We start from the raw sequence: 23,015 nt of genomic DNA, 5'->3' as shown, positions 1-23,015 counted from the left end.
CTGGAGACTGGCTAGGCCACCCCAGGACCTTGAGATGCTTCTTACAGAGCCACTCCTTAGTTGCCCTGGCTGTGTTTTTTGCGATACATGGCCCCATCCATCCTCCCCTCAATACGGTGCAGTCGTCCTGTCCCCTTTGCAGAAAAGCATTCCCAAAGAATGTTGTTACAACCTCCCTGCTTCACGGTTGGGATGGTGTTCTTGAGGTTGTACTCATCTTTTTCTTCCTCCAAACACGGCAAGTGGAGTTTAGACAAAAAGCTCTATTTTTGTCTCATCAGACCACATGACCTTCTCCCATTCCTCCTCTGGATCATCCAGATGGTCATAGGCAAACTTCAGACGGGCCTGGACATGCACTGGCTTGAGCAGGGGGACCTTGCGTGCGCTGCAGGATTTTAATCCATGACGGCGTTGTGTGTTACTAATGGTTTTCTTTGAGACTGTGGTCCCAGCTCTCTTCAGGTCATTGACCAGGTCCTGCCGTGTAGTTCTGGGCGGATCCCTCACCTTCCTCATGATCATTGATGCCCCACGAGGTGAGATCTTGCATGGAGCCCCAGACCGAGGGTGATTGACCGTCATCTTGAACTTCTTCCATTTTCTAATAATTGCATCAACAGTTGTTGCCTTCTCACCAAGCTGCTTGCCTATTGTCCTGTAGCCCATCCCAGCCTTGTGCATGTCTACAATTTTATCCCTGATGTCCTTACACAGCTCTCTGGTCTTGGCCATTGTGGAGAGGTTGGAGTTTGATTGAGTGTGTGGACAGTTGTCTTTTATATAGGTAACAAGTTCAAACAGGTGCAGTTAATACAGGTAATGAGTGGAGAACAGGAGGGATTCTTAAAGAAAAACTAACAGGTAATTCTTACTGGTTTGTAGGTGATCAAATACTAATGTCATGCAATAAAATGCTAATTTAATTACTTAAAAATCATATAATGTGATTTTCTGGATTTTTGTTTTAGATTCCGTCTCTCACAGTTGAAGTGTACCTATGATAAAAATGACAGACCTGTACATGCTTTGTCAGTAGGAAAACCTGCAAAATCGGCAGTGTATCAAATACTTGTTCTCCCCACTGTAGTTTCGCAACTAGCGTTAGCGCAATGACTGGAAGTCTATGTGTATCTACTAGAATGCTAGCAGATAACCATAGACAACGCTAGTTTGGTTCACTGAAATATCCTCTCAGAAGTATCAATGAGAATGACCAGTTCAGTCAATGGCCACATTCAGAACCATACATCAAATGACCATCAACACAAATGACCATCAACACAAATGACCATCAACACAAATGACCATCTCTAAGGCATATCTTTAGATGGCAGCAAAAAAAGTGAGAAAAATATGACGTGTGAAAATCCATCTGATTTAACAGGACATGTTCAAATCACAGTCCTTAGTTATTATTACACAAAAACACATTTCAGACATACAGTATACTGTACATTCAGTTGTTCATATTTACAGCTGTGCTTCAGAAATGGAGAAGGTTCACTTGGTGTCCCATTATAAATACAATTTCTTCACCTGAAAATCGTCCTTAAAAAAAAAACACAAGTGCTTTGAAAGTACAGACAAATATGATATAGTCATAATTTGTGTACTCACAAGGAAGGGGAAACTACATTGAAATTCAGTGTCAATGCTCACACAAGTCAACACATTTCACAAGGTCTTCTTAGTCAATCATCAATATTCTATTCCTTGTCAATCCAGTCTTGAGTAACAGAAGTGAAAAAATATTTCTGTGTACTAATATTGCGTGGTGGATGGGAATAGGGGGAGCCCTCCATCTACGGTGAATGGTCATGCCCCCATCCGTGCCCTCTGACCACGCCCTACTGTCCTGGTCTGGTTTGGTCCAGTAAATTCTGGTATGGTATGGACCGGTCAGTTCTGTAGACCCCTGAGGCTCTGTGGTCCTCAGCTGGACACAACGCTGTCTGAGTCAGATCCAGAGGCTTCAGCCTCATCAGCAGAGGTGGTAAGGCCAGGGTAAGGCCGTGGCTGGTCCAGGTTGACGTAGGTCACCTTCAGGCTGATGTAGTGCTCTCCCTCCAGGCAGGACAAGATCTCTAGCACCTCCTGGCCCAGCGTGTGGAAGTCAGGCCTGAGCTCTGGCTCCGGGTCCCAGCACTCCAGCATGATGGAGTACCTGTAGAGAAACAACAGCATAGAACAATGACAACAGCTGTCAACAACCATGACCGAGTTCCTAATGCAACAACAACAGCTAGAAACGACTGTGATAGAATAGCTGTAGATCAGGAACGGGAAACTTTGATTGGGGTGATCCGTATGCCGCCGGTTGCCCGTTGAAATGATCTGACACTAGATCACTTACAAAGCATCAGGGCAGAACTGTGGTTGGTGCAGCCTGCGTCCCTTTAATAGAAAGTGAGTGATGTCGTAGGGGTCCACTTCAGGATAGGGGCTCGCTCCTCTGGTCAACAGCTCCCACATCAGGACCCCAAATGACCACTGTGAAGACAAGGGATAAAAGAGCTAGAAAACATTTACAAGAACTGGATCTCGAGCAAGTCCTGGACCAGGTTAATTTAGCAGAAGCTCTTATCCAGAGCGACTTGCAGTAGTGAGTGCATCCGTTTTCATACTTTTTTTGTACTGTAAGACAGCTAGCTACAGTATACAATGGCTATAAGAAAATTGAAATCGAGTCATAATCCCTCACCACGTCTGACTTAGTGGTGAACTTCTGTGTCTGCAGGCTCTCTATGGCCATCCACTTGACTGGCAGCTTGGCCTTCCTGTGGTCCTGGATGCTGTAGTACTCCTTGTCAAACACATCTCTGGCCATTCCGAAATCTGCCACCTTCACCGTAAATGTTTCATCAAGCCTAAAGAGACCATAGATAATAGACAGACTTTTGTCGGTGGCACAGCCAGGTACTGGATTGAGAAATAGCAGACACAAAACATTAACGAGTGATAGAGCTGCCCTGCACTTACATGCAGTTTCGAGCTGCCAGGTCTCTGTGTACAAACTTCTTCTGGGCCAGGTACTCCATCCCTTTGGCAACCTGTAGCCCAAAGCCAATCAGGTCTTTCACTGTTGGATTCTGGAGGAAGAGAGGTGACACAGGAGTCATTCGTGAACAATATAAACGTATATTCGCTCTGACGAACTGACTAGTGGCTATACTTTGTTATTATGAAGTATGAGGAAGAGTAGGCCTTCAACATACCCTCCTTTCACAGAGTATGAAGTGGCGCAGGTCTCCATGTTTCATATAGGGCAGCACCACCAGGGGGAGCCCCTCCTGAGGCAGCAGGATACCCAGCAGGGAGAGAACATTGGTGTGGTGGAACTCCTTCATCAGGATGCCCTCTCTCAGAAACTGCTCCACCTCCTCCAGGTCTGTGATCCCTGAGAGAGGGAGAATTGAACTATGTGTACCAAGCAGGACATACACCACAGATGACTAGCACAGTTGTTTATGGCATGAGAGCTCAGTCCAACAAAATGTGAAGAATCCACTTACTGTTCAATGACTTAACAGCACAGTGGATTAACTGTTCTTGGTTATTGTTGTCTGTCAGGTAGCCGTGGTACACAGTCCCAAAATGACCTGAATAACGACAAAATAACATCCGTGTTTTGGGGGATATGGCGCTAGTCTAGTTACATACTTTAAACGTAAACAAAGAAAATGAATGAACAGGTAAACGAGTGGAAACAGAAATAGATGGATTCTAATGAAATGATGACGGCCAGACCCATTTTGCTTTTCTTAGTCGGTATCTGAGGAGGTCCCGATCTGTTTGGCATGACAATGACCATAGGAGTTGGCAAGACAGCACAAACAGATCTTGGAACGGGCTATCCAGACCATACCTTTGCCGATGATCTGGTTGTGGTGAACCTTGAGCCTGTCGGCTGGGATCAGGACGTCTTTGACCTCCTCCAGGAGCTCAGGTCTCAGGGTGTCCAATGAGATCAGAGGTGTGGCTGAGGGGTCAAAGGTGGCAGCGTAGAGCAGGCTATGTAAGGCTATCCCTCCTGAGCCTGTCCTTTGGCTCACCTGGTTGGACCATTCTGGAGTACGGAGGGGACACGGCAAGAGAAACCATTGATTCATTGATATGAATCACAAGATTAATGAACCATAACAAATGTTCACTCCAAGGATCTCACCTTGTCGATAGTCACCTGTGGGGGATTGGTCAGGGTTGCTGCTTATCCGACTGCGGACAAACATCCTTGCTAAACCAGTGTCTACTTTGGCTGAAATGTTTTCATCAACATAATGAATTACATTGCCTTATACAGTACATAGTCAAAAACTTTAGATACCTAGCAGAAAATATGAAATGTCTTAAATGCACACATGGTAAGTTATTGCTTACATGACGACAATTGTTAAAGGCATAAAAATGTACGTCTGTCTAACCCGTGCTATCATTTAAGAGTACTGGTAAATGTACTGGTAGATGAAAGTACATCTTCTTGTAGCGTATTCCACACACAGTAACGGTTCTCACCTTTCTTCTTCCTCCTCACATGTTTCATGGTGATGAAGGCCATGGCAGCACCAACACACAACGCAATGACAATTCCAAACATGATAACCACTATGTTGGTGGTGTTGTTGACGAAGACCACCGTGCCCACCTCATAGGCACGCCCATTCACAGACACCTAGGACAAAAAAAACAGGATATTACTCACACCGTATTCTGGGATCAGTTTGATTATCACTTTAATTTAAGGACCAGTTTACTAATGGATTGATGGTTTGCTTTCAAGGTTAGGGTCAATTCCATTTCAATTCATTTAAGTAAACAGAAATTCAAATATCCATGTCTGTTAGCTCGCACGATTCTTGCCATTCTCCTTCGACCTCTCTCATCAACGAGCTCTTTTGTCCACAGGACTGCCGCTGACTGAACGTTTTTTGTTTGTCGCACCATTCGCGGGAAACCCTAGACTCAGGAGGGCGGCTGTTTTTGAGATACTGGAACCGGAGCGCCTAGCACCGACGATCATATCCCGCTCAAAGTCACTTAGGTCACTCGTTTTGCCCATTCTAACATTCAATTGAACAGTAACTGAATGCCTCAATGGCTGTCTGCCTGCTTTATATAGGAAGCTACGGCCACGTGACTCACTCACCTAATAAACTGGCCACTGAGTGTATATGGGAGTAGTTTAGTGCCCCAAAACAGGGTTATATGGGTAAAGCACACATATATATTTTTTTAAATAATTTCCTGACCTTTCTTAAGACTCTCAGTCCCCCCCCCCTTAGACAATTAAGGATTAAGTTCAATTGAGTTAACCATTACAGTAGCTCACCATGACAGGCGAACCTTCCCTGGGGATGATGAGCTCCTTGGGGATCCTGCAGGTCAGTTCGTTGTCCAGCACTTGGACTCCGCAGTCCACACCTCCGATGGTCATTATGATCTCCATGCAGAGGCTCACCATGCTTAGCTTGTTGTGCTGCAGAACATGGGAAAACACTTCATGAGGAATTTATTGGAGCTTGAATATTGCTGGTTGAAATGACATCTTTAAAACCAGATTACACACGGTTTCAGTTGTAAACTGGTTGCAATGAAGTCATGTCAACCAGCTTTGCCCACTGGTACCTACGAAATCAACTACTCACACTACTTATACAACAACAATTGTGGTTAGATTTACCCATCAACCAATTGGTTAATCTAGAGTTACTGTAATGGTTGAAAACAATGATGATTGATTGACTGACTACGTAACTGGCTCTCTTCAAAGCTGAGTCCTGTGTGTATGATGGTGAACGTACATGCAGTGAAACCTCAGTCTGTCCAGGGCTCAGGCTCAGTACGTTGCCTTCATACTCAAAGGGGGTGATGCTGGCGTCTGGCTGGTATTCAAAGTTCTTCTTCACCAGATTGATGGCCCCGTCCATGCTGATATTAATAAAGCCCTTGTCTGTCTCGTTTCTGGGGAAGACGGGGGCAAAGCACTCCATGTGCGTGGGGGTTGCTGTGCCGTTGCAGACCTGCGTTATGTTCGACACATCAAATAGTGTCAATAACAGTACTCTGGGGTCATTTAATCAAATAAAATCAAAGACTGGCATTTAATGGATATTACCCCATCATAGGCTTATGAAGCCCAGAGTTGTGAGCCCTGCCGGATAACTTACACGCTGCAGAGACTTCTTCAGTTTGTTGGATTTGTAGTGGATGACAGTGTTGTACGCAGAGTCCAGATTTTTGCCTTTGATGATGATCTTGGATCCACTTAATCACAGGATTGAACAAGGAGGAAAACAAACACACAGAGACTCGGTGTTAGAGGTCAACGCTGCCGACTGTAGAAACCAGAGAAACCAGCACTATTTGCAGTTTATTCTCTATTATTATTCAAACGGTTGTGCCAGTTTCTGAAATGTGACCCAGAAAAGGCACAGCATTGTTACACAACAGGTCTTAGCTTGTTTATTTCTGTTGGCTAATCACATCCTCACTTAGGTTAACCTCATTGCCTCTAGAGAGATTGCACATTTCCTGCACAGCCTGTTTTCCCTCAGCTAAATGTGTAGGCACTGCCCGGAATACATTTGACTTATCACCGTCTTCTTGGTCCGCATCAGCTGTGTGCAATTAACTGTTTTCTACAGTCCTATATAGCACATTTGCAGGTCAGTCAGCTAGGCCCAGAAGCACACAGATGATGCCTAGTGGCTAGTATCCATTTGTATGGCCTACCTTCGGAAGCTGCAGGCAGGCCGTATCTCAGTGATCACAGGGTTGCTCTTGTAGTGGAACATCTTGTTAGTGGACACCTGGGATTGGTCAATGACAACCCTCACGGGCACCTTCTTCACTGCTGCCACACCTTTAGACCGGCAGACTATGGAGGACGTGGTCCCCGTACCCTTAGAGATGCTGACAGAGACCCAGTAAGACAATAACATAATATTATGGACACTGATATAGATCTAGACAGAAACAGTAAAAGTCATATGTACTATAAAAAGACACAGGTTCTACAGTTACAATGAGACACCCAGGCTGAGAGAGCAAATTGCACAGCTGAAACGGTAGATGCCCATAATTACCTCTTGATGGGGCAGTCCTGGTCTCCTATAGAGACAGTCTTAATCATCCCAGCATTCAAGTGAGGCCCTGTCAGTGTGACCAAAGTCCCCCCTACCTGAGGCCCGTAGTCAGGCATGATTTCTGTGATACTTGGCTCCTGGATAGAATTGTAGACATTAGAGTGGATGAAATACATTGTTTTGAATAAAAGGTTGTGTCAACAGTCAAACAAATGTAATCTTCCTCACCACAAAAGTGAACCCTGTAATTTGAGCCTGCCCTTGGATTGAGTAGCATCCCTCCACCTTCCCCTCATGCACTTCCACAGTGATGTTGAGATCCTGGTATGGGCCTGTAACATTAGGGTGAATGCTACACACCAGCCTAGGAGTGGTCAGGGTGAAAGATCAGTGTTGACTGCAGCCTCAATAATAACAAAACTATGAGGTCATTTTTGACAGAGTTGATTTGAAGCTTGGATGTCTCCATGCATTCTGTGTCTGTTACTTACTGTGTGCTGTTGCTCTTCTCGGACAGTACAGTGCAGGGGGTCTCTCCCACCCTCACCAGGTGGGTCTCCTTGCTGATGATGGCTGGTCTTATAGGAGACTGGAACTCCCAGCCACACAGCTTAAGCTCTGTCTCGCCATTAGGGGGAGCTGTCTTAGGGAAAAACTGAATCCCCCCCATACAATACGATCAGAAAAACATGATGCAGTTGACATTTCCTCAAATGCTTTACACATTTTCTTCAAATGCTCAACTACTCACTTTCAAATATTCTATTAACAATGTGTCGGTTTCTTCGACCCATGTGGTGGTCGTTGTTCTGACATTTATAACAGAGGATCAGTTTAAAAAGAGCCACTCCTTACTCCGGACCCCAAGCAGTGTTACCTCTGTGATGAAGGGATGACAGGACTCATTCTTCCACTGGGCGGGGCACTCCTCCTGCCTGGAGCACACCGCCGAGCACCAGCCACACCCTGTAAACCTGGGCGCCGCCAGGCATGTGGAGCAGGTTAGAAAGTGTTTACATCCGGGCCCTTTAGGAGACACACTGAACATCTGTTACAAAGAAAGAGGAAGAGAGTGAGGTGAAGAGAGGGGGAGAGAGGGAAGAGAGGAAGAGAGAGAGGTGAAGAGAGGGGGAGAGAGGGAAGAGAGGAAGAGAGAGAGGTGAAGAGAGGGGAGAGAGGGAAGAGAGGAAGAGAGAGAGGTGAAGAGAGGGGGAGAGAGGGAAGAGAGAAAAGAAAGGGAGCGGGAAATAAATTGTTACAGTGTATTCTCTGCCTTTAGAAATCAAAAGTAAAACAAATAAGCAAAGTGGGGGTAATGAGCACTTATGACTGAATAGAAAAGGCACCTTATTTCCAACCACGAAGAGCAAGGACTCGTCGGATTGCACAGCAGCTTTCCTGGACACTTCTGTTTCCTCACCCAGGGAATAGTTGGCAAAGATGATGGGACTTGACCTCCTCAGGATGAGCTACAACAGTCAAAGACACTACAGTTATATCCCTGAGCCATGGCAGACCTGTGAAAGGAATGGATTTATAATATGTTCTACTTAGGTTGGTTAACGTGCTGAGAGAGCTAATGATCTTCATTGGAAAAAAACTGATTGTATATATGAGGAAAGACAGTCATGCACATGGTACAACCACTTTTACTGAATCTGAATTCATGAAATAGACACTGTAATTTCATATTCTCCTACTAGACGCCTCAGTGACTTTTTACTGTACTGCAACACAAACACACTAAACACATAGACACAGTGAGTGTACCTGCAGCAGCCTGCCGTCCTTGGTGCCAATGTGTGCCACAGTGTTGTCCCCGATGATGGTAACCAACACTGAGGTGAGCAGGACGTTGTTCATGTACCTGTTGAAGAGGTCCACCCTGTAGTAGGGTTTAGACACTAGGGTGGGACTTTCCCTGCACGTGGCATTGTTCTCTGAGCTCTGCACAGACACAACACACATAGAGACAACAACATTACTCATACTGACTGACTGACTACTCCGACATGAGTACTCATTTCACACAATTTCCACTTCCCTTTTTAGATTGGTTGATTAAAATGGTGAATACACTGATTTATTTTACATGACATATTTTTTAAATTTAGCCTTTATTTAACTAGGCAAGTCAGTTAAGAACAAATTCTTATTTACAATGACGGCCTACCCCGGCAAAACCCTAACGACGCTAGGCCAAATGTGCGCCGCCCTATGGGATGCCCAATCACAGCCACTTGTGATACAGCCTGGTATCGAACCAGGGTCTGTAGTGACACTTCAAGCACTGAGATGCAGTGCCTTAGACCACTGCACCACTCGGGATCCCACTTTGCCTATATTGGTTGTTTGTCATATTCTCCATTAAACTGCAATAAGTTAATCTGATTTGTTTTTGTAGTGTTTTTGTAGTGTCCTGAACACACCCTCCGTCACACACACACACACACACACACACACACACACACACACACACACACACACACACACACACACACACACACACACACACACACACACACAGGAAGAGGAAGAGGAGGGGAATCTTCCACTGTGAGGGAGGATGTACCCCAGCCCTGGCTCCTCCAGCCCTCACCCCTGTAACAGAGCGTAGCTCTAACAACCCTGACACGTAAAGGAAAATGGCTATAAAACAGTAGTGAACCATGGCTTCACACTGTGAAAGTAGAAGGACTCAAACCGCTATCTTCGTGTAGCAAAACCATGAAAAGTAGTGCACCTAACCTAAGATGTGGTTGAATGTAAACCCAATGTAATCGTTGCGATACACAGAATGTATTTCAAAACAGAATTGAAGTACCTTGAAACACCAAAAGTAGTTCTTCAACCTGAATATTGGTGTTTTTAAGAGTGTTGTGAAACAATAGATAACAATAGTTTTTCCAACTCTCCCACGTGAACTTGACCAAATTCAAAACAGCAATCCTTCTCAATCATTATTTACTGTTGTTTTTCCACTTTACTAGTGAAATAGTAATTGAAATGATTGCCAATATTGAAAAGTGTTGTTATAAATGACCCATCAACTTCGATGAACGATGGAGATGAATTGGGTTTTCTGCCCATGATATCATATAAGGTACTCTGGTCTTTTCCCATTGTGTTTTATGTAATTTATCTTGATTTGGTAATGTCATTTCTTATTCTTTTTAAAAGTTTAGTCACAACTAGGGCTGTTATCGTGACCGAATTACCGCCACACCGGCGGTCACAAGTCCAAATTCTATGTGACCATTTAGTCACGGTAACTAGGCTTTTTCAAGCTCTGATGCTGCTGATGGTCATTAGTAGCCTACCAAACTTTCTAAGTGCCTTGTACTCAGCACTCTATTGTCCCTCTAATCACTCTGACATCAATGCAAACATAATAGAAAATCGAATCCAATACTTCATGAGAGGCCATGAGCTCATGTCAAGCAACATTTCTATAGGCTATGCAATTGCTTGAGAACACAGAGTTCTGACGGCCTCTACTAAAAGGAGGAGGTTCCAATCAGCTTTCTATAGGCTTACAATATTTATTTCTCAACTTTCATAATATTAAGCACATTATTTCACTTTACAACAGGAGTATAGCCTGCCTGGCATGAAAATGAACAATGAGAAAAGCGTCCTCCATCCGCTATTTAAGTGTATAGATGACATGTATTTTTGTTCCACTTCCCCTGTATTGAGACGGGTGTATGATAATGGTCCATTCTAAATCCAAATTCACACGTATATTATTTAGTATACGTAAAGACAACATTAAATCAAGAATAGTCTAATGGGTGACAATATTAGCCTATCCCGTGTGAATGATATATTATCACTTTTTCAAATCGTAGTCGCACACCTCATGTAGCCTAGCCCATATGCCTATATGTTTTGATAAGGATTATATCACAACTAAAAAAACATAGCAGAGCTCAAGCCTTTCAAGCAACTTTTTAAAAATCATCATCATTAGAGTCGCATCATGCTGTCTTAAGAGTGTATAACAAATAGCCCAACTTTTGTAAAGTTGCATAAATAACTCTAAATTAAACATTTAGGAGGACCTGTTTTTTTGTTAACAGTTCAACACAGAATAGCCTCATGTCCCTCAAATCGTTAGGATGAAATATCCTTTCTATTTTATTTAGTTATGTTCAATTGTATTCTTCATACTATAAAATAATTAAAAATAATGCCACGGAATTCTAAGAAACTCTGCTTAATGAACTAGTGTCGCCCACAGCCATATGGCACAGCCAGATCAGGGCCTAACATAAGGACAACTCAGAGTATGGTATTCTGTTCTTCTGAAATAGACTACATTTTCTTCATATCATGCTTCTTTAGACCTGTCTAAAATAAATAATGGATTTATTGTGATGGTGTAGGCTATACTAAATGGATTCGTTAGACTTTTTAAAAATTTAGATGTCCCAAAGGTCTCCTTTCAGTGGGTTGTAGACTATACATGGAAGTCGGGAGATGCTAAATGTGTTTATGTAAATTAACGGTCAATTTACCGTGAGACCGGCAGTTATTTGTTTGACAATAACCGGCTGACAAAATGTCATGACCGCCACAGCCCTAGTCACAACATTTCTCAATGTATAGTGTGTCAACCAATCAGCTGTGCAGCCTGACTTGTTTGCCATCACTTTTGCATCATTTCGTTGAACCATACACTTTTTCAATTCATCATCAGGCCAGAGGACTCTAACAGTTCTCACCGTTCATTTTTTAACAGGTGCATGCTTGTCAACAATTGTCATGTCATTTAAATACTTCCAGTGCTGCATCTGGATTCACTTAATGATACACATCAGACCAACACATTTCTTTTTTTAAATACATATTTAAAAGTGTCCTGAGGAATTTTTTTCTTCATCATCTCTGATAAATTACTTTAGGTCCACTTTGGCTTTCTTTGTTATTGCCACAATGTTACGGTCACTACAGCCAATTGGACCAGATATTGCTTTGGAGCAAAGCTCCTCAGCATTAGTGAAGATATGACCCATGCATGTGGATGTCACAGATCCAACACTACTGGTATCCACTCTAGTTGTTTGAGTGATAACCTATTACAGCCATTAGTCCCAGTTAGAAGCTTCCACCTGAGAGGACAGCTAGTTGCTAACCAGTCACTGTTCAGGTCACCCAGAAAATAAAGCTCTCCGTTAAGATCACACACTATCAAGCATTTCACACACATGATCTACATAGATACTGACTGTTAGCCCTTGCTAGCCTACAGCAGCACCCTAAAAGAATAGGCTTTAGAGGAGTCAGGTGAACCTGCAATCACAACACTTGACATGAGAACTTCTCTAAGCATTACAGAGATATGGCTCTGAATATATACAGAAACACCTCCCCTATAGCCATTCCTGTCTCGTCTGTTGATGTTATCTCCTTGTATTGCTACCGCTGTATCATAGGAATGATCGAAGGGAGTCTCAGAAATGGGAAATATAATAATATTATCTGATGTTAGCAAGTTGTTGATTTCCTGAACTTTATTGCTAAGGCTACATATACCGTGGGGAGAACAAGTATTTAAAACACTGCTGATTTTGCAGGTTTTCCTATTTACAAAGCATGTAGAGGTCTGTAATTTTTTATCATAGGTACACTTCAACTGTGAGAGACAGAATCTAAAACAAAAATCCAGAAAATCACATTGTATGATTTTTAAGTAATTAATTCGCATTTTATTGCATGACATAAGTATTTGATACATCAGAAAAGCAGAACTTAATATTTGGTACAGAAACCTTTGTTTGCAATTACAGAGATCATATGTTTCCTGTAGTTCTTGACCAGGTTTGCACACACTGCAGCAAGGATTTTGGCCCACTCCTCCATACAGACCTTCTCCAGATCCTTCAGGTTTCGGGGCTGTCGCTGGGCAATACGGACTTTCAGCTCTTTCCAAAGATTTTCTATTGGGTTCAGGTCTGGAGACTGGCTAGGCCACTCCAGGACCTTGAGATGCTTCTTACGGAGCCACTCCTTAGTTTCCCTGTCTGTGTGTTTCGGGTCATTGTCATGCTGGAAGACCCAGCCACGACCCATCTTTAATGCTCTTACTGAGGGAAGGAGGTTGTTGGCCAAGATCTCACGATACATGGCCCCATCCATCCTCCCTTCAATACAGACAGTGAAGGAGTTAATGAGGTCCTTCTGTAGCTCAGTTGGTAGAGCATGGCGCTTGTAACGCCAGGGTAGTGGGTTCGATCCCCGGGACCACCCATACGTAGAATGTATGCACACATGACTGTAAGTCGCTTTGGATAAAAGCGTCTGCTAAATGGCATATATTATTATTATATATTACGATGCAGTCGTCCTGTCCCCTTTGCAGAAAAGCATCCCCAAAGAATGATGTTTCCACCTCCATGCTTCACAGTTGGGATGTTGTTCTTGGGGTTGTATTCATCCTTGTTCTTCCTCCAAACACAGCAAGTGGAGTTTAGACCAAAAAGCTCTATTTTTGTCTCATCAGACCACATGACCTTCTCCCATTCCTCCTCTGGATCATCCAGATGGTCATTGGCAAACTTCAGACGGGCCTGGACATGCGCTGGCTTGAGCAGGGGGACCTTGCGTGCGCTGCAGGATTTTAATCCATGATGGCGTAGTGTGTTACTAATGGTTTTCTTTGAGACTGTGGTCCCAGCTCTCTTCAGGTCATTGACCAGGTCCTGCCGTGTATGTCTGGGCTGATCACTCACCTTCTTCATGATCTTTGATGCCCCATGAGGTGAGATCTTGCATGGAGCCCCAGACCGAGGGTGATTGACCGTCATCTTGAACTTCTTCCATTTTCTAATAATTGTGCCAACAGTTGTTGCCTTCTCACCAAGCTGCTTGCCTATTGTCCTGTAGCCCATCCCAGCCTTGTGCAGGTCTACAATTTTAACACTGATGTCCTTACACAACTCTCTGGTCTTGGCCATTGTGGAGAGGTTGGAATCTGTTTGATTGAGTGTGTGGACAGGTGTCTTTTATACAGGTAACGAGTTCAAACAGGTGCAGTTAATACAGTTAATGAGTGGAGAACAGGAGAGCTTCTGAAAGAGAAACTAACAGGTCTGTGAGAGACAGAATTCTTACTGGTTGGTAGGTGATCAAATACTTATGTCATGCAATAAAATGCAAGTTAATTACTTAAAAATCATACAATGTGATTTTCTGGATTTTTGTTTTAGATTCCGTCTCTCACAGTTGAAGTGTACCTATGATAAAAATGACAGATCTCTACATGCTTTGTAAATAGGAAAGCCTGCAAAATTGGCAGTGTATCAAATACTTGTTCTCCCCACTGTATTAATAAAGCCTTTTCTTGTGTATCTTATCAGAGATGGACATACTTTTGAAAAGAACAAAAAAGCAATAGACAAAAAAAAAAACACTGCTCCGCATGGGGACTGTTGTTGCTAAACACATTGCTCTGGACGCTTTTGTAGCTTTAATAAGGCTTACACAAGAGGAGTTCATTAAGTGCCTATGTATATCCCAAAGGTGGGACAATTACCACATTGTTATAATATTTAAACAATGTTATACTTTTTTTTATATTAAAACATGCAATGTGCAAAAATATAGATTTTTCTTAATTTTCAGTTTATAAACTTAACATGATGAAAAGGAATGAGATTTACTCTCACGGGCCAAAAGGAACTCTGAAACCAATAGGCCACGTTTTTGGATTACACAATTTTACAATTTTCTTAACATTTAATCATCAATTGGGTTTCTATTCACTTTTATGCTGAGTTGACCCAGCAGATGGGTATTTTTTATGTAATCCTTAGGTTATTTTCAGGAGGCGTGGCCTATTGGGTGTGTGGCTTCCAGATAGGTATTTTTGGCCACTTCTTCATGTTTGTGCACTGCAAATGTACCTTTCCCTTCAATATTTTTGCACATTACATAATTTAATAGAAGAAAAACACGAATAACATTATTTCAACAGCAAAACAAAGTGGTAACTATCCCAACACTGGCATAAGCATAGGCCCTTGAAGAAATAAACTTGTGTAATCGACATTGAGATACAAAAGTGTCAGTGCTCAACTTTAACTTGTGTTGACAATATAACAGAACAGATGAAGTGGAATCACATTTACTCTCACAGTTGGTCAAATATAACAATCTGAAAGTAACTCCTCTACTAAGCCATGCCTTCAGTCTTCTGATCTAACACGGTGGATCATAGCTCAAGTGACCCAACTGGCTGGGTCAAAAATAACCCAACTTGAGTTCTGTCCACTTTTTACCCAGTATTTTTGTTGAGTACTCATACAAATACTATAATCCATTGAAATCTTTAACATTGACAATATGGCTGGCTGTTTAACTTTTGTAACAGTGTACTTTATTGACTTAAACACGAATGACAGTACTGACGAACGACAGCAGACAACTCATGGCGTCATCCACTTAAAACACCTCAGAGATGGAATAAGTGGAGTATCCCTTCCTGTAAACAGTAACCCTACAAACACTGTTCTTCCTCTATTGGTTGAGTCAGACAGTAAAATGCTTTGAAGTGACACAGCTACTTTAAATGGAGGCCATTCCCTGCTCCTTGCTCTTTCCGGTGCTCGCTCTCCCTGTGTCTGGTGTGCCTGTTTCCATGCACTCATACAAAACGTGTAGGAGCCAGGCGCAGGGATACACTCCCTCCCCCTTCACATTCCGTCTCTTTATCAACACCATTTATAACCTCTGAGTTGACACACCGTACCTGCAGGTGTATTTTTTATTTTACCTTTATTTAACCAGGCAAGTCAGTTAAGAACATATTCTTATTTTCAATGACGGTCTGCCTTAGTACATGAAACGTGTAGGAGCCAGGCGCAGGGATACACTCCCTCCCCCTTCACATTCACATTCAGTGGGTTAACTGCCTGTTCAGGGGCAGAACGACAGATTTGTACCTTGTCAGCTCGGGGGTTTGAACTCGCAACCTTGCGGTTACTAGTCCAACGCTCTAACCACTAGGCTACGCTGCCACCCCAACATCGTTCTATGAGCTCATAGTTTACGAGTCACCACACCTTAACAGCGGATATTACACAGCCAAACACATTTCTTTCTTTTTTTAAATGAATACAGTTTTTTGAATGCAGCTGCTGTCTATTTGTCCAACTATCCATACACTACATTTCCAATTCATCTTCTTCAAAGTAATAACTAATGTCACACTTTAACCTAGTCATAGTCATAATATTATTAAACAGTTTCATTTGTTTTTCTCAAACATAGGGCATCATGCAATAGGTGAAGTCTAACCTAACCTAACATAGTTAAGATTTCAGGAACAGCGATAGCAGGGCTTTCATGTACTAAGGCAGTATCAACAGTTCCGACCCTTACAATCATGGTTATTACCATGTGCTGAAACTCAACAGAGCAGAACAAGAGTGTGGCAATGTGCTGGTGAGATCTGACTCATTCACCCCTCCCTCCCTCTCTTGCTCCCTCCCTTCCTCCCTGTTATCACACACCTGACTTCCTCCTCTCATAGTACTGGGACTTCTAATAGACAATGCAATAAGAATAACCTATATCAGTCCAATGACATAGTCATTTTGGACTGTTGAATATCAATCAAACTATTACATATTCCTGTCTACCATCAGGCTTCACCAACTACCTAACTGAAGCCCTGGCAGAGCAGAAGAGAGTGGAGTTGGCCTGTCACTGACCTCATGAGGGCAGCTCTCGCAGAGCTGGAAGTGGCAGAGCCCCCTGGAAAGCTGCTCTGGGCTGGAGCTGCAGCAGTCCTCCACTCCCTCATCAATGGCCCTGTTCACGTAGTCAATTGGGAAGGCACACAGGGCTGAGTTACTGTAGGGCTTCCCAGAGTCATCTGTCTCAGCAAACACCCCATAGAGAATGTCATCCTTCTCCCCCACTCCTAGCTCGTCTGCCAGCTCCTTCCCGGCCCGGCTGAAGTGGGCCGCCTGCAGCCTGTTATAAACCACGTCCTCGAACACCTTGCTCCCTGTCCTTCTCCTCCTCCGCCTGCGTTTGGACTCGAAGCGACACTCCAGCACCAGCTCACGGTACATCCACACCTCTGTGTCCTTCACCGGAAGACGGCCCAGACGCGTTTGATACAGAGAGGAGTCCAGGAAGTTCTCCCTCTGGACAGACAGAAAGTAGACATAATCCTGTGTGGAGAAGCTGTAGATGTAGTCGATCCGGTAGGAGTTCTGTAGTTGAGGGAGCACGGTCAGACCCTTCATGACCATGTCAAAGCCATCCAGGGTCGACAGCGGCCGGCGCACCGATATGGACAATCTGCCGTACCTCTGTGCCACACTCTCATTGAGTGTAGCCACTACAAAGAAATAGGTTGTGTAGCCTTGCTCCACGATGATGACCTCAGTGCCCAGGGGGCTGGCCAGGCAGTCAGGGCAGTCGGAGGGTGAGTTAGCATCCTGCCTGAAGAGACATTCAGATGTAGGTGGGGTACCGTTAGAGTTAATTTCATGTAAGTAACAGACCCCATGCTGAGAGCTCCCACAGGAGTATAGAGAGGTAAGATAAGATGATGAGTCCAAGAGCAGGACCTCATTGTTCGTGTCCACTGAGTCCTCAGGATCAGCCTCAATGCCACACAGGCCACAGGTCTGACACTCTGGGATGCCCACTGGGCCTGTCCTCAGCTCCCATAACTTACTGAGCCTATCACTCACTGCCTCAATGACATTCTGAGAAGCCACATAAACCTCAGGCTTGTACGGGTTGATCACTATGTTCTGGATGGGTTTAGCTGTCTGGAAGTGGGGTATTGAGTAGCTAACGTTGAAATCCACCTCCTTGCGAGGGGTCCTGGGACAGGTGTACAGTCCTGAGGCTTTGAGGGTTTGTATCCACATGCATGTCACCAGGAAGGTGGCGCAGGGGACCATCGCCACTCCACACCGCACTGTTACTGCTACTGTCTGTTACCTACAGCCACGAGAACAGGAGATTTCTCCTCTCCTTCTGAACATTCTGGGGAACAGCAGAAGCTCTGTGAGGAGAGAGAGAGAGAGAGAGAGAGAGTTAGAGAAAGAGAGAACAGTCTGTAGCACCCAGCCTCACCCTACTAGAATCTGAAGTCAAATGTCTACTGTTTGCTGTTTGCTGATGATCAGCAAACAGCAGCACCTAGATCTTCTTCACAGATTCTGTCAGACCTGGGCCCTGACATGAAATCTCAGTAAGACAGAAATAATGGTGTTCCAAAAAAGGCCCAATTGCCAGGACCACAAATACAAATTCCATATAGACACTGTTGTCCTACAGCACACGAAAAACTATACATACCTCGGCCTAAACATCAGTGCCACAGGTAACTTCAACAAAGCTGTGAACAATCTGAGAGACAAGGCAAGAAGGGCCTTCTACGCCATCAAAAGGAACATACAATTTGACATACCAATTAGGATCTGGCTAAAAACACTTGAATCAGTTATAGAACCTATTGCTCATTATGGTTGTGAGGTCTGGGGTCAGCTCACCAACCAAGAATTCACAAATTGGGACAAACACCAAATTGAGACTCTGCATGCAGAATTCTGAAATAATATCTTCCACGTACAACGTAAAACACCAAATAACACAGGCAGAGCAGAATTAGCCCGATACCCGCTAGTGATCAAAATCTAGAAAAGAGAGATTCAATTCTACAACCACCTAAAAGGAAATCGATTCCCAAACATTCCATAACAAAGACATCACCTACAGAGAGATAAACCTGGAGAAGAGTCCCTTAATCAAGCGGGTCCTGGGGCTCTGTTCACAAACAGACCTCACAGAGCCCCAGGACAGCAACACAATTAGACCCAACCAAATCACGAGAAAACTAAAAGATAATTACTTGATACATTGGAAAGAATTAACAAAAAAACAGAGAACTAGAATGCTATTTGGCCTTAAACAGAGAGTAAGTACACAGTGGCAGAATACCTGACCATTGTGACTGACACAAAATTAAGGAAAGCTTTGACTATGTACAGACTTTAGTGAGCATAGCCTTGATAGCGAGAGACCGCCGTAGTCAGACCTGGCTCTCAAGAGAAGACAGGCTATGTGTACACAAGAAAAGGGCAACCAGTGAAGAACAAGCACCATTGTAAATACAACCCATATTTATGTTTATTTAGTTTCCCTTTTGTATTAGAACTATTTGCATATTGTTACAATACTGTATATAGCCATAATATGACATCTGAAATTTGCAATGTTTATTTCACTTGCTTTGGCAATGCAAACATATTCTATTTATCCTTTATTTAACTAGGCAAGAACAAATTCTTATTTACAATGACTGCCTACCCCAGCCAAACACTAACCCAGACAACACTGGGCCAATTGTGCACCCCCCTATGGGACTCCCAGTCACAGCCAGTTGTGATACAGCCTGGAATCGAACCAAGGTCTGTAGTGATGCCTCTAGCGCTGTGCCTTAGACCGCAGCGCCACTCGGGAGCCCGATAATGCCCATTGAACTGAATTGAGAGACAGAGCAAACGAGAGAGAAAAAGAGAAAGAAAGACAGCTCGAGAGAAAAAGAGAAGTGTGGGCGTGAACTAAACAGAGAACTACAGTGGCTTGATGTATTCAGCTTTTTAAACTGAGGGATAGGACATTTAATTACCTACATGTGTTGTAAAAGAGACAGATAGTATTGGGTATTACTGTGGGATGGGAAGGTTTGCTAATTCAATCTGTGGTTGAGAGAGTGGTTTTTTGTACTGACATTTTAAACATGATTTCATATTTATCCAAACAGATTCGTATGCATGACTTAAACGTGTGAGTAGCAGTCCAGACGGAGTCATTCGGGTTGCGCTTTATGGGAAATGCCAACTGGTTCAAAGTTGGACAAAACAAAACATGCACCATGTTGTCATAATTGGAAATGTACTGTATTTTTCTGTGTAACCCGATTTCATACGTTTCATTACATTGTCTGATATATTTCATGTAGGAAAATATCCTGTCAGAATGAAAGCGAGATTTAGTACAGATTTGGTTCAATCGGTCATCCTCATGAGCCCTTCCCAGCTGGCTAGTTTATGCTGGTGAGCTGGAAACAATAGCAGCATGGGGCTAGTTAAAACTTTCTTCTTTTTTTTTATAAAAAAAAAGTTAACTTGTAGTATTGGTCACCATCTGGATGTCAATTTGGGCACCAGGCGTGTCCATATCGACAGAGCAGCGTACCATGCCAATTAACGTAGCTAATGTAACGACAAAACTCGTGGCGAATTACCAATGCAATGGTGTTGTTTTATGTAGTTTCTTCGCGCTGGGCAGCTGTATCACATGTCATCGGACGTAACGTGGCCAATTTTTTTCCATCCCACTGTATTTCATGTTGATTATGATAGCAGCCTATATTATAATGAAATTGTCCCATTGCATTGGTCGTAAACATTTGGATGTCACCGTGATACAGTATAACGTCGCAGCTAAATGGTGAACGTTTGCGCTGCATGCCGGCGACACACCACCCCGCACAGTGTCCTTCACTCCCGTTTAGCGGAGCACTGCTGTTTGGAAGTAACGAGATAGTGTAGCCTATCACCTCATACAGAACCAATCCGTCGATATAACAGGGTGACAGCTAAAGCACACGGTTTCTTATAAACAGAGGTGCAACATCCGGGAACGCTTGCGAAACAGACCGGGCCAGGGCTTGGGGTTTGAGAAGTCAATGAGATACGTGACAAATTCGTCCTTAGTTGTTCATTTTCTCGAAATCGAAAGGTGCAACCTTGATTCGAAGCAATATCTTAAGTAGTTGAACATGGTGTTACTCCAACCTCGCAAAAAAAACAACTTTATATCGAATGAGTGCCTTTGATTCGACGGCCTGGGTATGCTTAGTTCGGTTTACAGCCAACGTCGCCATGACAGGTGTGGTCGGGGATTTCTATTGGGAGTAGCCAATCTAAAAACTGTCTTTGGCTAAAGCGAGATTTAAAAACATTTTTTACAACTACGACATTTAATATATACATTTTTGTACAAACCATTTTTTTTTTAAAGAACTATTACTCCGATAAAAACGGAATGATTCTGAACACTCCCAAATCCCAATGTAGGCAGACAAGTTTCAAATGATGAAGAATGACTGAACCGAGTCGGTTCGTCCCATCTCTCAGCTGCCTAACATATGTGATCAATTTGGGCCCCAGGCGTGTCCATATAGTCCTTCCGAACGACAGAGCAGCGTGAGAATTAGTGTGAGTTGCTATTTTGCCTAATACGTCATATAAAAGTACATTATAGATGGAACAATCTCATTCCGTATGAATAGATAACAGAAGGAGAGAAAAATACTACGTATAGCCCAACAACCGGCATGCATGTTTAAGACGATTTATAAACACATTTTTTTAAAGCACTGAATTGGTGTAAAGTCATATACCAGTCAGATTGCCATTAACATTACATACCTGGGTGCATAAATTATGCCACGCATCCAGTTTAACTGAAAAAATCTTGATTCCCAGACACAACACCAGTTGTCTAGTTGTATGTGGCACTATTACACGTTTTTCAGTTCTGTGCGAAATTATGGAGCAATTTCAGAAATTACGTGTGGGACAAGGCAAGGTTCCTTGTACACTCCTCACATGCCCCGCCTACAGCAATGAAGTATGTACTGGTTTTGATTGCACAATCTCAGTTCTGAGGTTTCTTTTCTTTCTTATGTAACATCCAGATTACGTTTTACTCTCATCATCTGAAGTCACTTCAAGGACAACAATTGTCACACTCGTGAAAGCAAGAGATCACGCACTCACTCTTCCATGTAACAGGAAACCCAACATTCCCAAATACAGTATGTCCCAAGCATTCTTGGCAGAAGGAATGCTGCTGTGGGGTAGGCCTGTCTGCATACAGTTCCCAGACATGCAATGCTAACAGAAGAAAGACCAACACATCCCAGGAAAGAATGTGCAGTCTCAAGGAACAAATATATTATTATTTACATGTCAAATAATTATAGTTATACTCACCTCAAATCAACAAGACAATAAAATAATAGCAAGATCAATTACTTCATGGTAAGTGTGGACATTTAGCCACTGACTAGATTTATTAGAACCATGTACTTCTGGGGGACCAGGAACAGATGCAAAAGGCATGGGTCAATGTTGTCTTAAAGGCACTCATGTCTTGGACCCGTTTTAACTTCTTCACTTTCAAAATACATTTTTTTTAAACATATCTGCCCACCATGGTGCACATAGTCAAACGTTTACTTACAGTTGAAGTCGGAAGTTTACATACACCTTACCCAAACACATTTAAACTCCTGACATTTAATCCTAGTAAAAATTCCCTGTCTTGGGACAGATAAGATCACCACTTAATTTTAAGAATGTGATATGTCAGAATAATAGGAGAGAGAATGATTTATTTCAGCTTTTATTTCTTTCATCACATTCCCAGTGGGTCAGAAGTTTACATGCACTCAATGTGGTCCTTCTGTAGCTCAGTTGGTAGAGCATGGCGCTTGTAACGCCAGGGTAGTGGGTTCGATTCCCGGGACCACCCATACGTAGAATGTATGCACACATGAATGTAAGTCGCTTTGGATAAAAGCGTCCGCTAAATGGCATATATTATATTATATTATTATATTAATTAGTATTTGGTACCATTGCCTTTAAATTGTTTAACTTGGGTCAAAGTTTTGGGTAGCCTTCCACAACCTTCCCACAATAATTTGGGTGAATGTTGGCCCATTCCTCCTGACAGAGCTGGTGAAACTGATTCCGGTTTGTAGGCATCCTTGCTCGCACAGGCTTTTTTTCAGTTCTGCCCACAAATGTTCTATGGGACTGAGGTCAGGGCTTTGTGATGGCCACTCCAATACCTTGACTTTGTTGTCCTTAAGCCATTTTGCCA

General features: G+C 43.2%; 1 protein-coding gene across 1 annotated transcript; it reads right to left on the bottom strand.

Annotated features, from left to right (window-relative positions):
* Nucleotides 1-1,304: 1,304 nt before the first annotated feature.
* LOC118399990 (macrophage-stimulating protein receptor-like) lies at nt 1,305-21,736 on the bottom strand. The gene is made up of 21 exons (XM_035796300.2): nt 21,554-21,736; nt 16,802-18,117; nt 8,856-9,032; nt 8,432-8,554; nt 7,963-8,133; nt 7,577-7,740; nt 7,314-7,449; nt 7,086-7,222; nt 6,733-6,912; nt 6,168-6,264; nt 5,802-6,020; nt 5,330-5,476; nt 4,516-4,672; nt 4,169-4,258; nt 3,869-4,069; nt 3,516-3,602; nt 3,219-3,400; nt 2,983-3,092; nt 2,705-2,870; nt 2,357-2,493; nt 1,305-2,167 (listed from the first exon to the last, which is right to left on the bottom strand). Exons 2-21 carry the CDS (start codon nt 18,011-18,013, stop codon nt 1,936-1,938), a joined length of 4,125 nt encoding a protein of 1,374 aa, XP_035652193.1. The 5' UTR covers nt 18,014-18,117; nt 21,554-21,736; the 3' UTR covers nt 1,305-1,935.
* Between the last annotated feature and the right edge of the window lie 1,279 nt (nt 21,737-23,015).

Source organism: Oncorhynchus keta, chromosome 21 (genome assembly GCF_023373465.1).
Source record: "Oncorhynchus keta strain PuntledgeMale-10-30-2019 chromosome 21, Oket_V2, whole genome shotgun sequence".
NCBI classification, from domain to species: domain Eukaryota; kingdom Metazoa; phylum Chordata; class Actinopteri; order Salmoniformes; family Salmonidae; genus Oncorhynchus; species Oncorhynchus keta.
Note: the sequence above shows the minus strand (reverse complement) of the source record. Positions and strands in the feature narration are given on the sequence as shown.

Coding starts and splice junctions, on each gene's coding strand:
- LOC118399990 (XM_035796300.2), bottom strand. CDS start 18,013: ATGGTCCCCTGCGCCACCTTCCTGGTGACATGCATGTGGATACAAACC. Junction 2,494..2,704: donor TCACCACTAAGTCAGACGTG/GTGAGGGATTAT, acceptor TTGTCTTCACAG/TGGTCATTTGGGGTCCTGAT. Junction 2,168..2,356: donor CAGTTCTGCCCTGATGCTTT/GTAAGTGATCTA, acceptor GTTTCTCTACAG/GTACTCCATCATGCTGGAGT.